Source organism: Adiantum capillus-veneris, chromosome 4 (assembly GCF_014529385.1).
Source record: "Adiantum capillus-veneris isolate H3 chromosome 4, ASM1452938v2, whole genome shotgun sequence".
In the NCBI taxonomy this organism is placed as follows: Eukaryota; Viridiplantae; Streptophyta; class Polypodiopsida; order Polypodiales; family Pteridaceae; genus Adiantum; species Adiantum capillus-veneris.
The window spans coordinates 33,401,485-33,413,486 of NC_140934.1; the positions used below are offsets into that span (position 1 = coordinate 33,401,485).

At 44.3% G+C, this 12,002-nt stretch overlaps 1 protein-coding gene and 1 pseudogene across 1 annotated transcript; both read left to right on the forward strand.

Annotated features, from left to right (window-relative positions):
• The first annotated feature begins 1,053 nt into the window (after window positions 1-1,053).
• Window positions 1,054-2,247, forward strand: LOC147458960 (uncharacterized). Its single transcript, XM_086509737.1, has 2 exons — window positions 1,054-1,303; window positions 1,392-2,247. The coding sequence occupies exon 2, from the start codon at window positions 1,412-1,414 to the stop codon at window positions 1,952-1,954; it is 543 nt and encodes a 180-aa protein (XP_086365863.1). The 5' UTR covers window positions 1,054-1,303; window positions 1,392-1,411; the 3' UTR covers window positions 1,955-2,247.
• A 7,835-nt stretch (window positions 2,248-10,082) lies between these two features.
• On the forward strand, window positions 10,083-10,933 carry LOC147458961 (uncharacterized; annotated as a pseudogene).
• The last annotated feature ends 1,069 nt before the right edge of the window (window positions 10,934-12,002 follow it).

Below are 12,002 nucleotides of genomic sequence, written 5' to 3' on the forward strand. Positions count from 1 at the left end.
TGAGATTAGCATACAAATGGACGAGCATGAAGCATAAAAAATGCTCGTCCGTGACGGATGCTGTTAACACACACACACACACACACACACACACACACACACACACACACACACACAGAGCCCCTTACTTGATTAAATTTACAAGACTGCGGATCTAATTGCTCCTGCACAAGGCGATGAGATTTGCAAGCCTACGGATCTGATGGGTCATTTGCACACTTAGTTGGTTACGTAATGAGGACGCGGCGGTTGCTATTGCCATCACAACCTTTTTAATTTTAAAAAAACGTTATGGTTTTACCTACTCTCTCCACGTGGCACTTTTTGAAGAACACTCTCTCCATTATATAAGTTAGATAGAACCCAATGTGACATGACAAGCCCGACCACACTTGTGAAAGAAGGTGGGGCGGCCACCTAAGTGTGACAAAAGCCTAAGGCCCAATACAGACGACACGGGGCAACATGCTCACCTCTAACCTGCCTCCAACCTGCTTGTTCACAAGAAACGGAGACATCGTTTGATGCATAGTATTTCCAAGGGGGGGGGGGGGGGGGGGTGTTCGTCCAAGGACTAGCGGCTCCGAAAATGCGAGGCTTAATTTTAGCCCAATCAATTTATACCAGCGTGGACAAGCATTGCTGTCGTCGCTTTGTCTGAACCCAGCCTAAGAGCCGTGGCCCGTCCTCGTGATTATTTGATGCCCCCTCTGTCAGGTGGGATCTACGATCCCTATTGATTGGGAGCAGACGGCGAGATCGGTTTTGCACCGTCCAATGACCGAACGTTCTCACCTCCATTTCAAGTAATGCGCGATAACTTAATGGGAGAGCCTTGGTCTTAGCTGTGGAAGGTGGTAGGTTCAAGTAGCGGAGGTTCAACCGGTCGGAATCTTTTTATTCCTAAGAATAAACGGACGATCCAGAGCGTTTGAAGATTGTGGACCCTTGATCTTACCCTGACAAGGGGAGTGTCCCGAGGGTGGCCCTTGAGAAAATCTGAAAATTTCATCATAAACATGACTAACTCTCGATACGCTCTATTATTACAAATCCATCTCTCTGTCGCCCCCGCCCCTCCCAAATGCATATATATTATTGCGCATCAGCTCTTTCTGCTTGCACTGATCCTTGTACTCTTTCAAGCTATGGTTTCCGTAAAAACCATTTCTGGTGTCATTCCATTCATGTTTGCATTGCACAACCTTCTAACACCCTTTGTCTTGACTATATTGTATTCAGGAGTCCACACTAGCTGCCTCTTTCTATGGCAATGTATCGACAACGTGGGTTGCAGCACCAGGTGTGTGTGTGTGAGAGAGAGAGAGAGAGAGAGAGAGAGAGACTCCTTCATGCCTCATGCAGTTTCACTGGCTTGATTGTACATGCAGAAGTTGGTGGCCTAGATGGCATGGAGTTTTGTGACATGAGTAAGCCAAAATTTTGTGCTTTCGCACCGCCTTGCGACGACCCAGCTGACTCTGAATTTGAGGTGAAGTTGGAGAATGGAGTCAAGATCAAAGTGGCGCATGCAAGACGCTCAGTTTATAATGTTCTGCATCCGGGAATCAATTTCAGGGGGATATGCAAGAACAAGCAATGCGGAGCATATAATCGCAAGTGGGTGACATGCAACCTTGAGAAAGGAGGCTTCGGGTCCTTTGATCTTGGCAAGGACACATGCAGTTGCACATGCCCCATATGTTATGAAGTGTGCGACAGCGTTGAGACTTGCTGCTTTTACAATTGCAGTTGGACATTCGAAGGCATGCTTGCAACAGACGGTGTGCATTTAGGCTCAACCCGGAAATACGGTAAGAAATCAGGAGATGGCATTGCCAATGCAAGCGATGGGTATTTTAGGTACACAGGAAATCTTGCGAGACGGAGGTACCTGCAATTTATCGCGTCTTGCATACCTTCTGCATCCTTGAAGGAGTTCCGATCGCCTTGAAATATCTAACTATGGGCAACAGCAACAATGTCGAAGACCAGTAAAGCTTACCTAATACGGCCTGCGATGATCGAATGTACTGACGAAGTCTAGCTGGTAGGATATCTGTCCTTATATGTATGTATGTTCCTTTCCTGTAGTTGGGGTAGTCCCTCCCTTCATGAATCAAAGTATCGTTTTTGATGATTGGCCAACATTTATGTTTTTTGCTGTTATGAATCACATATGGCAAGGTATATTTAAGGCATATTTTTGTAGATTGGTTATCATATGGATTTATGAAGGATTCATTACAGGCTGTTATATAGTGTCATCTGAGTGTAAGGTAGATGGATCCTATGGCTTTATGAAGGTTGCACTAAAGGTTATTATGGCAAGCTTTTTGAGTTATCCTATTGCAAATGACCAAGCTTTAAGCGCTTCCCCAGGGTATTGGGTATTAACAAGGGTTACAGTATATAAGGGGTATGAGCCTCCCGAAGACCGGCCACGGGAGGGGACCCCCCACCTAGGCACGTTAGCCTCACTCCACGCACTCGCGCACCGTGGGGACTCCACGCAAGGTTCCCCGGGGCACGCTATGACCCGTCGGCGGTGCGGCGGAGCCTGAGGCTACGTGGGGCTAGGGACCCGAGACGCGAGACGCGCGAAGACCCGCGAAACACAAACGGCCGTCGACCCATGGAACGCAACCACGCCCGAGCCGGTCCCGTCCGAGCCGGACCCCCGAGAACGCAACTTGACCCGAGCCGGTGCCGTCCGAGCCGGGCCCTCCTGAGCCGGTGCCGTCCGTGCCAGGACCCCTTGAAGCAACACCTTGGTCCCTTGGCTGCGCGCGGGTATAAATCCCCGTCGGGCCCCTTGAAGACAGTCCCCTCGGCCGCGTGCGGGTAAGAATCCCTGCCGGGCCTCTTGAAGACAGTCCCCTCGGCCGCGTGCGGGTAAGAATCCCCGACGGGCCCCTTGAAGACAGAAGTCCCCTCGGCTGCGTGCGGGTAAGAATCCCCGCCGGGCCCCCTCCCCGACGCGCCCAGAAGCTGGGGCGTCACACTTGGTATCAGAACAAAGGAAAACGGTCCCTCCCCGACGCGCCCAGAAGCTGGGGCGTCACACTTGGTATCAGAGCTCCAGAACGAGCTCCTGGAAACGAGCCGAAGACTAACGTGCCCGACGCGCACGATACTCACGACGACTCCAACCGCAATGGCCCGGGTCGTCAAAATCCTGGTGAAGAGAGCTCCAGAAAGCAACCACACGCCCTCCGCACCGTGACGCGTTCCCTGAACACCGGGCCGTCACTTGTGACCCGCGCCGGCCCCGATCCGAGCCGGGCACCTCCATGAGGAAAAGGAACGATGCGAGCCAGACAGGGCTCTTCGTGACGCGTCCCAACAACGGGCCGTCACCCGTGACCCGCGCCGGCCCCGATCCGAGCCGGGCACCGCCATGACACGAAAAGCAGCAATGTGAGCCAGACAGGGCTCTCTACATGAAGAAAAGGCAGATACGAGCCAGACAGGGCTCTTTATGACAAAAACATAGAAACTCCAAAAACGCGACGAACCAAGCCAACGCGTTCCCTGAACACCGGGCCGTCACTTGTGACCCGCGCCGGCCCCGATCCGAGCCGGGCACCTCCATGAGGAAAAGGAACGATGCGAGCCAGACAGGGCTCTTCGTGACGCGTCCCAACAACGGGCCGTCACCTGTGACCCGCGCCGGCCCCGATCCGAGCCGGGCACCGCCATGACACGAAAAGCAGCAATGTGAGCCAGACAGGGCTCTCTACATGAAGAAAAGGCAGATACGAGCCAGACAGGGCTCTTTATGACAAAAACATAGAAACTCCAAAAACGCGACGAACCAAGCCAACGGTGTTCGTCGCGCCCCGGCCACGTTTTGTGGCCCATGTTGAGCTAAAGATCCAAACGACGTCCAAACAGGGACCAACTCGCAAGTGCTGCATTGCGACGGAACGCTCTTTCAAATTCGGCTTTCAAGAAGCCTCCGCGCGGACCAACGCAGCAAGTGGCTCCGCGCACATCGGGTTACCTATTCGGGGAACGCTCAAGTACGGGGAATTCTACTTGGGTGTTCAAAGCATACTTTTTCAGCCTTCTGCCAAAACCCCAAAAATACGCACTCACTCACTTTCAAAAATGACAAAAACAAAGCATGCCTACTTACTTGCATTTGGGAACAGTTTTTTTGATCACTTTGCACTTATATGCACCCCTTCGTCCCCACGGCCTCATGCATAGCCAAGCACTCTTTTCCCACGTTCGACGCGGTCGTCGAACTCTCTTCAAACGGGGGTGTATATAAGGGGTATGAGCCTCCCGAAGACCGGCCACGGGAGGGGACCCCCCACCTAGGCACGTTAGCCTCACTCCACGCACTCGCGCACCGTGGGGACTCCACGCAAGGTTCCCCGGGGCACGCTATGACCCGTCGGCGGTGCGGCGGAGCCTGAGGCTACGTGGGGCTAGGGACCCGAGACGCGAGACGCGCGAAGACCCGCGAAACACAAACGGCCGTCGACCCATGGAACGCAACCACGCCCGAGCCGGTGCCGTCCGAGCCGGGCCCTCCTGAGCCGGTGCCGTCCGTGCCAGGACCCCTTGAAGCAACACCTTGGTCCCTCGGCCGCGTGCGGGTAAGAATCCCCGACGGGCCCCTTGAAGACAGAAGTCCCCTCGGCTGCGTGCGGGTAAGAATCCCCGCCGGGCCCCCTCCTCGACGCGCCCAGAAGCTGGGGCGTCACACAGTATGGTATCAATGGCATGTACAATAGGAGGGTTTTCTAACGCAAAAAGGACAAAGAGCTTTGATGGAGAGCTTGCAAAGGCGTTCACCAAGCTGATGTTTAAATCTATGTTAAGAAGACTTGTGCCGACGGGAGCTAGCTCGGCTGGTTGAGTACTTGTCCTTCATCACCCGAGTTATGGGTTCAAGTGCGGTCGAGTGACCCAGTGAATGCTTGAAGGTGTCCTTTGAATCATCGTCCACTGCTACAAAAAAAAGAAAAGGGGACTTGAGACTTTCGACTTTCTGACATCTTTGGCTACATCGAAGGGCAACAATGAAGTCAATACATTGCTCTTTCTCCCCCTCATTGCATTGAGGGTGACAACGATGTTCCATTGGCTATTGACATAGATGTCAGAGGGCCAACAAAGTTTGGATATTGAAAGGTTTTTGTTAAATACAGTAATAAAGCAGCATGCTGGTTCTCTCTCTCTCTCTCTCTCTCTCTCTCTCAGCAAGCCCTCCGATAACAAGGCAAATAAATTATGATGGAGTTGTAATTGTACCAAATTGCAGAGAAAAAGATGCATGGAGAACAAATGCATGGTGATAAAGACATACGACAATAGAAAGCAAACAGGAAGAGGGTCTATCGCCAAAAGCAAGAAAAGTATGAGACTGTGCGGTGAAGTATTTCTTCTTGCACGTTGTCAACAAGTTCTTGTTGCGCCATGGCCTTGAGGTACCTCTCTCTCTCTCTCTCTCTCTCTCTCTCTAGTAGTAAACACTTGTAGGTAGGAGTGGGTAATCACACTATCGCACATCCACAAACATATGCACATTGAGAGTTTTGGCCAGAGTTTTGACACTAGCTTTTTCACAATAAATTGTGGCATGGCCACATATCTACATCAGGGAACATAATTGTGTCAATTTGTATGTTACCCACGGGACAAATGATTCAAATGCATGAGAAAAGATTTACGCTACCCAAGAACAGGTCTGAATTTGCACATATATATGGTATGTATGCAATTTTGTACCATTTTTCAGTGCTCGGTGTTGAACAAATTATGATGCTTTTTGTTGTAGCAACTTAGTTCGTAAATTTGAGGATACATTACATTCCATAGTGTGGGCGGCATATTTAAGCGGCGCATGTAAAATTTACATAGTTTATATGAGACTTGTGTTTGTATTTAACGTGATTAGTACCAAACTTTTAATTACTGGTTATCATAAATTTTATTTATTGCACATGCTTGCCAGAGATGACGAGGTGAATGCCCAAATAACCCCCCTTTAGTTCTCACTGGTGTACTATGAATAATATTCTTGTAAGACTTTTTATGAGATAAGGCTTTATGGCTAACCTTTCTCTCTTTTAGTCTTAGCTTCCTCAATCAGTTAAAAATAATGCATGGTATAGGCCCTTAATGTTAATGCATGGTAAAGGACACTCACGAGTCTTAACACATGCTGGGTGGTGATTTTTGCATATAAGGAGTAATGGCTCCACTTCCATCATTTAGGTCGGATTAATAACTTACTACTTTCTTGACGAATTCAAGTAGCATCACGTAGAAAACGTTAGCTGCACACATTCATTCATAGTAGTCGTGAAAGATACAAACTATAGTTTACAAAGTGTAAAGGGACTAACATTATGGTTATGGTTATGTACAACTTATACAAATTTCCATGATGTGGTCAACCTATCAGACTTTGTTAAGAATAAATGAAAGAGTCACTTAGTTTGTCCTCGCTTAGTGTTCTTAACGCTCGTCTTTGCATATTGATCAAATTTAATCCCTATCCCACTATGTGTGAATACAAATTTATTCACACTAACTGTTTTCCATCTACAATAACATGCTCCATACAAATACATTCGTATTGTTTTCTATCTATCCCAAATATGATGGGTTCCTCTATCTGCTTCCCTAATCACTGGTTTTTTTGAGGAGTCAAGCTCCCACAAGATAACTCTTATCGGTGCAAGAAACTTTACCCACAAATCATAGCCTTTACTAAGACCTTTTTGTACAATTGTACATCAGGGATCACATGACCAAACTAGTGACAAGAAAAATGCAGTTAAAAAACGAGCAGTAGTAATAAAGATCGAAGACGGACATGCAATGGAAAATCTCTTCAAATATTTACCATCCAACAAATTTCATCCTTCAGCAATATGTGATTTTCGTAAAGGATGTCAACCAACATACTCTTATAAGCATAAGAAGACTATAGTTAAGAGAGTACTGCCCCCTCACAAAGAAAAAAAAAACCCCTAATGTATATAAGGAGAGTGAGGGAGTGTAGGGCTATGTGACTGCTATAACAAGCAAAATAGATTGCTTGAATACCCGTCTTTCCACTTAGAAATAGCCCAAGTTCTAACTTGATATTTGTGTTGGATGGTGCTAGGTATAGGTCTATTTTCTCATGGTGTAGGAGCTCGTTCAATCTTCTACAAGATCGGTTGTACCAATAAATATTGAATAAAAATGTCTATTTGCTTGTCGTTGTCCATAAGAAAGTTTTTTTTGGTAGTATTGTCGATGCCAATAATAATTTATATATGGTTCTATATTGAAGGGATATTAAAACATAAACACACACATTGTTTCCTAGATTGTCTTTGGTCGAACAATCACTATACATTAAATATTAAAAGACTGTTGACTATCTTTTAGTAATCTTTTTAGTTATTTCAATTCTAGTGTTTTATTATTGAAGAGCAACTGGATTGCCTCCCTCACTCGCTTAGGATATGCCTGCGAAAAGGATATCCTTGTGCCATTTGTTGGTACACAATGGATTTTATCTTGTTTCAAAGGTATTAAATTTCATAAGGACTCTTGGATCATGAAAAAGAAGCCATCCAAAACTTTAATGGTAGCTTTCGTAAATGACTAGCTTGAGCTACTAGCTTTGGCAAGTAAGGACCTTGCTCTTCTGTCACAAGCCTTAGAGTCCTTCTTAGCCTCCCTCAAGTTTATAGATGATCAAGGTTTAGCAGATTGGAACTTTTGTTTCAATTCTTTACACTTTATTGTGAATAGACTTAACTTTACCAATAACTTACCCATTCTTCCCTTTGGAATCAAGCGAACAAAAAGGTGTTGTTAACCCCTTGCTTGACCTAGACCTCCTAGAACTAGATGAAAAGGAACCCTTTTGGTTTTTAGGATATCCTAATTCTCTAAAAATTGAAAAATCTATATCCAAAAGATTCTCAAAAATCATCCCTCTCCTCCCTCCTCACCAAATAGAATTGGATGCCGTTAGATTAGAGAACAGACTTTGATACGTTGAAATTCTTAATCAATGTGCACCTTTTACAATCGATTCCTCAGCACTCTTATGTAGTCTGTCTCCCAAATTCATACAGCAGTGAAAAATCTTTGCTTTACAATCAAATCACCTCTTGTCACAGGATTTACCTTTTGTTCTAAAACAAATCAAGCTATCCAATGTCGAAAGCAAGATGTGCTCCAACACAACACTGTTTGCAAGGACAAAAGGCTTATATCTCAATGACAAAGAAAATGACATTCAAAAATTCTTGAAAAATTGTTGGAACACCTACATGACCTTAGTTAAATGTATCTACAAAAGGGATTCTCGTCAACTTGCCCATCAACAATCATTTGGTTATTTGTTGTGGCTTGTTTTCCAAATATTCGAAAGTTTGTCTTTTTTCATTTTAGGACCAATGCAAGTCTATGCATACATTGCTTGGGTGGCATCATTTCCTGTTTAACTATATCATGCTTTGATAGTATTCTATGTCCTATAGGAGCACCTTTTTGAAGCAGCAAAAGGCTTGGTGTTATATGCACTTGGTACCCCATTTGTCATAAAAACTAATATCTAATTCTCCCAAATGATTTTCTCATGTTAAATTGATCATTTAATATGGGGAAGTACCACGGGAGTAAAAGCTAGAATATTGGTAAGGTTTTCAGACCGATTTTTGCAAGGTTCCAAAGGAGAGAAAATAGGGATCCAAAGGGGACCAATATCCATGTGCATCACTAGAGCTTAAAAGATCTAAGGTTCAGCTCCATTAAAACTTCCATAGTCTAAGGTTCCAAAATTTTGATTAAAAAGTCCAAATGATCAAAGCTGGCAGAATTGGATGGTGGTGGGAAGACTTAAAAGTCTTTCCACATCCCTATCAAGGAGGGGCGAAGTCGTAAGAGTAGGGGAGGAGAGAGAAAGACACACACTCCAAAGCCACACACATACACACACACACACACTCCAAAGCTTCTCGAATATTAGACACATGGTAGACTCTTAGCTATGTTGTTCCCAATCTTTCCTCAAATCCTATTGGATGACCATAGAGGTGGACCAATGAGAATTAAGCTAGAGTAAAATCAATCTAATTAATTTAAAAATTCTTGTTGATAGAAGAATCGATAGAAATTAAGCTTCTTAGAAGACTATTGGACAGTCTGTCAAGGGATCCAATGAGCATCCAACAACCCAATGGCTTGCTTGATTCCTATTGGCCAAAAGACAAAAAGGTTCAATGAGAGTTTTAATAAATTATTTAATTACCTAAAGCGCTCACAAAAGGAGAAAGGACAAATGTCAAAATGCTATCAATTATGATTCTAATTTGTGATTGGTTAAGCCTTGCAGGAGCCAAATTTTAATCTACACGTCTCTACATGCAAAATTGATGCGAACAGGGAGCTGTCCCGGTACAACTACACATGGGTGAAAGCATGTATAGGTGGCCTGGAAAGTAATGTCAAGGACATTGCTTTTTTGCGCTTAAAAGTGGGTGTTTTAAAAGTGCTTCAAATCTCAAAAAGAATATCACTCTCTTAAGGTACGTCAATTAAGTCTCCTAACGTAACGTACCACAATTAATGAGACTAAATGTAATTTATTGCTGAACGTTGGGCCGCTTCTTTCCCGCTTCAACCTGTCTGAGCTTTCTTTGTCTTTGAGATCTCTCTTGGAGCTCTATCTAGCTTCTCTCTGTCTCTCTCTCACAGAGATCTTGTTGAGCTTTCTGTATCGCTCAGCCCCTCCCCCCCCCCCCTCTCTCTCTCTCTCTCTCTCTCTCTCTCTAAGCATGGCTCCTCTTGTGTCTGAGCTCGCGCTCATCTCTCTCTCTTAGCACTCTTTCTCTCTCTCTCTCTCTTATGAACTCTATCTCTATAGGTTCCTCTTTTACTTGATGATTTTTGAGGTATGTAAACACTTATTATGTTTTGTTAGTATCTTGTTAATTAGTGCAAGAAGTGCCATGTATTAATTAAAAGTATAGCGTGTAGTTATGATTTCTATTGTATTTCTTGTAGAGAAATCCTTTGAAAGTATTGCAACAATGGAGCACAGTGCAGAACTGTCTATCAGCTCATCGTCATTGAGTAGAGAAGCTTAACTTCAACGCAGAAAATTAATGAGGGAATATTGGGCTGCTCAGAAACGAAAGCAACGGTCAACTTTGTGACGGAAAGCAATACAGGGGAGATGAATGAAAGAAAGAAACGAAAGATATGTCAATCTATGGTAAAACACTTTGATACCTTAACCGTGGGAATGGATGCAAGTGGTAAGAAGGAAATCTTTGATGAACTTCTTCAACATCCTTGCTTCTTTACTATGCAGAGTAAATCCAAACAGTTGGAAATAATTATGCTGAGAAACATCCGCAACACTTTGAATCATGTGAAGGTCCCAAGATCTTCAAATGAGTTTTTTGTGAAGAAATCAGCAATGATGATATTGGTGAATGGTGGAAGCAAGGAGCAAAACACTGACATGAGCATACCGCAAGCTGCCAAGCTTATAGGGATCCACAAAAGAAACTTATATTCAGCCAAACATCACTTAATAGTGTTAAGTGAATTCGATGGTTCGTTCCCTGCATCTGTGTGTCATAGAGATGCTGCACGAAGAACTTACATCACTCAAACTGTTAAAGAGATAGTCTTTCAATTTTGGACGGATGAGACGAGGGTGTCCCCCAACAAGAAAGATGTTTGCACTAAGAGACTAGCTAGATGTTCATATGTAAAGCATCCAATCCACCTTCTTGAGGAGCCTCAGGTAATTGATATGTTTTTTTAGCACTTTTTATTGGTGCTACAACTCATATTCCTGCTACAATATTATGTTTCTATACCACTTTTTATTGGTGCTACAACTCATTACTGCCATAACATTATGTTTCTATACTTATTTTTATTAGTGCTATAGCTTGTTTTTGTGTTTTGCACCACTTTCTAGTGGTGCTGCAACATTAAAAAGTGGTGAAACATTACTATACTGGTCTCTAATTGAATCTGAACCACTTCTAAAGTTTGATCAGTAGTTCTAAATGTTTTTGAAGCACTTTTACTTGTGTTTCCACACCACTTTTTAGTGTCTTTGAACCAGTTTTTAATGTTTTGCAGCAGGTTTTAATGTTTAAGAAACAGTTTTTACTAGAAATGCATCAACGCTTCACCGTAAACCCTACAAAGTGGTGTTCACCCACTAAAAAGTCTTGTTTACCCAATGCTAACAGACGTGTTTTACAAACTCGTAGGGGTGTTACAGGTGCAAACGTTTTTGGTGGTGTAGCTCACTTTTTCCAAGTGATATAGCAGCTTTTAGTCATGGTGCAACAGTTATAGTAGTGCCATAGACTTTTTACTGCTGCTGCACGAATGGTGCCCACCACCTTATGATGGTAACCAAAACCATATTAGTGGAGTTTGAACACATTTTGTTAGTAAACACTTACAAGCGCTGTCACACCACAATGAAGCGATGGACACAACACTTACAAGTATAAAAACCACTTTCACGTGGTGTCTGACCGCATTCAAGTGGTGAGAAGTCACTTTCATGTGCTAAGTCACTACGTCAGTCCATCACTCCATGCAAGTGGTGAGGCACCACTCCCAAGTGGTGTGACACCACTTTCAAGTAGTAACTAAAACCTTATCACTGCAATCAAGCGGAAAGTTCCCGCTTTCAAGTGGTTAGACACCGCATTCAAGTGACAAGAAAACGCGTTAAAGTGGTGACTGCCTACTTTGAACTAGTTTCTCACCACTCTCAAGTGGTCATCAAGTGGTGAGACACCACTTTCATGTGCAAAGTACTAAGTTAGTCATCACTTCATGCAAGTGGTGAGACACCACTCCCAAGTGGTGAGACATCACTTTCAAGTGGCCAAACACCGCATTCCAATGACTTGAATTCACGTTCAAGTGGTGACTGCCCACTTTGAACTAGTTTCTCACCATTCTCAAGTGGTCATCAAGTGGTGAGATACCAC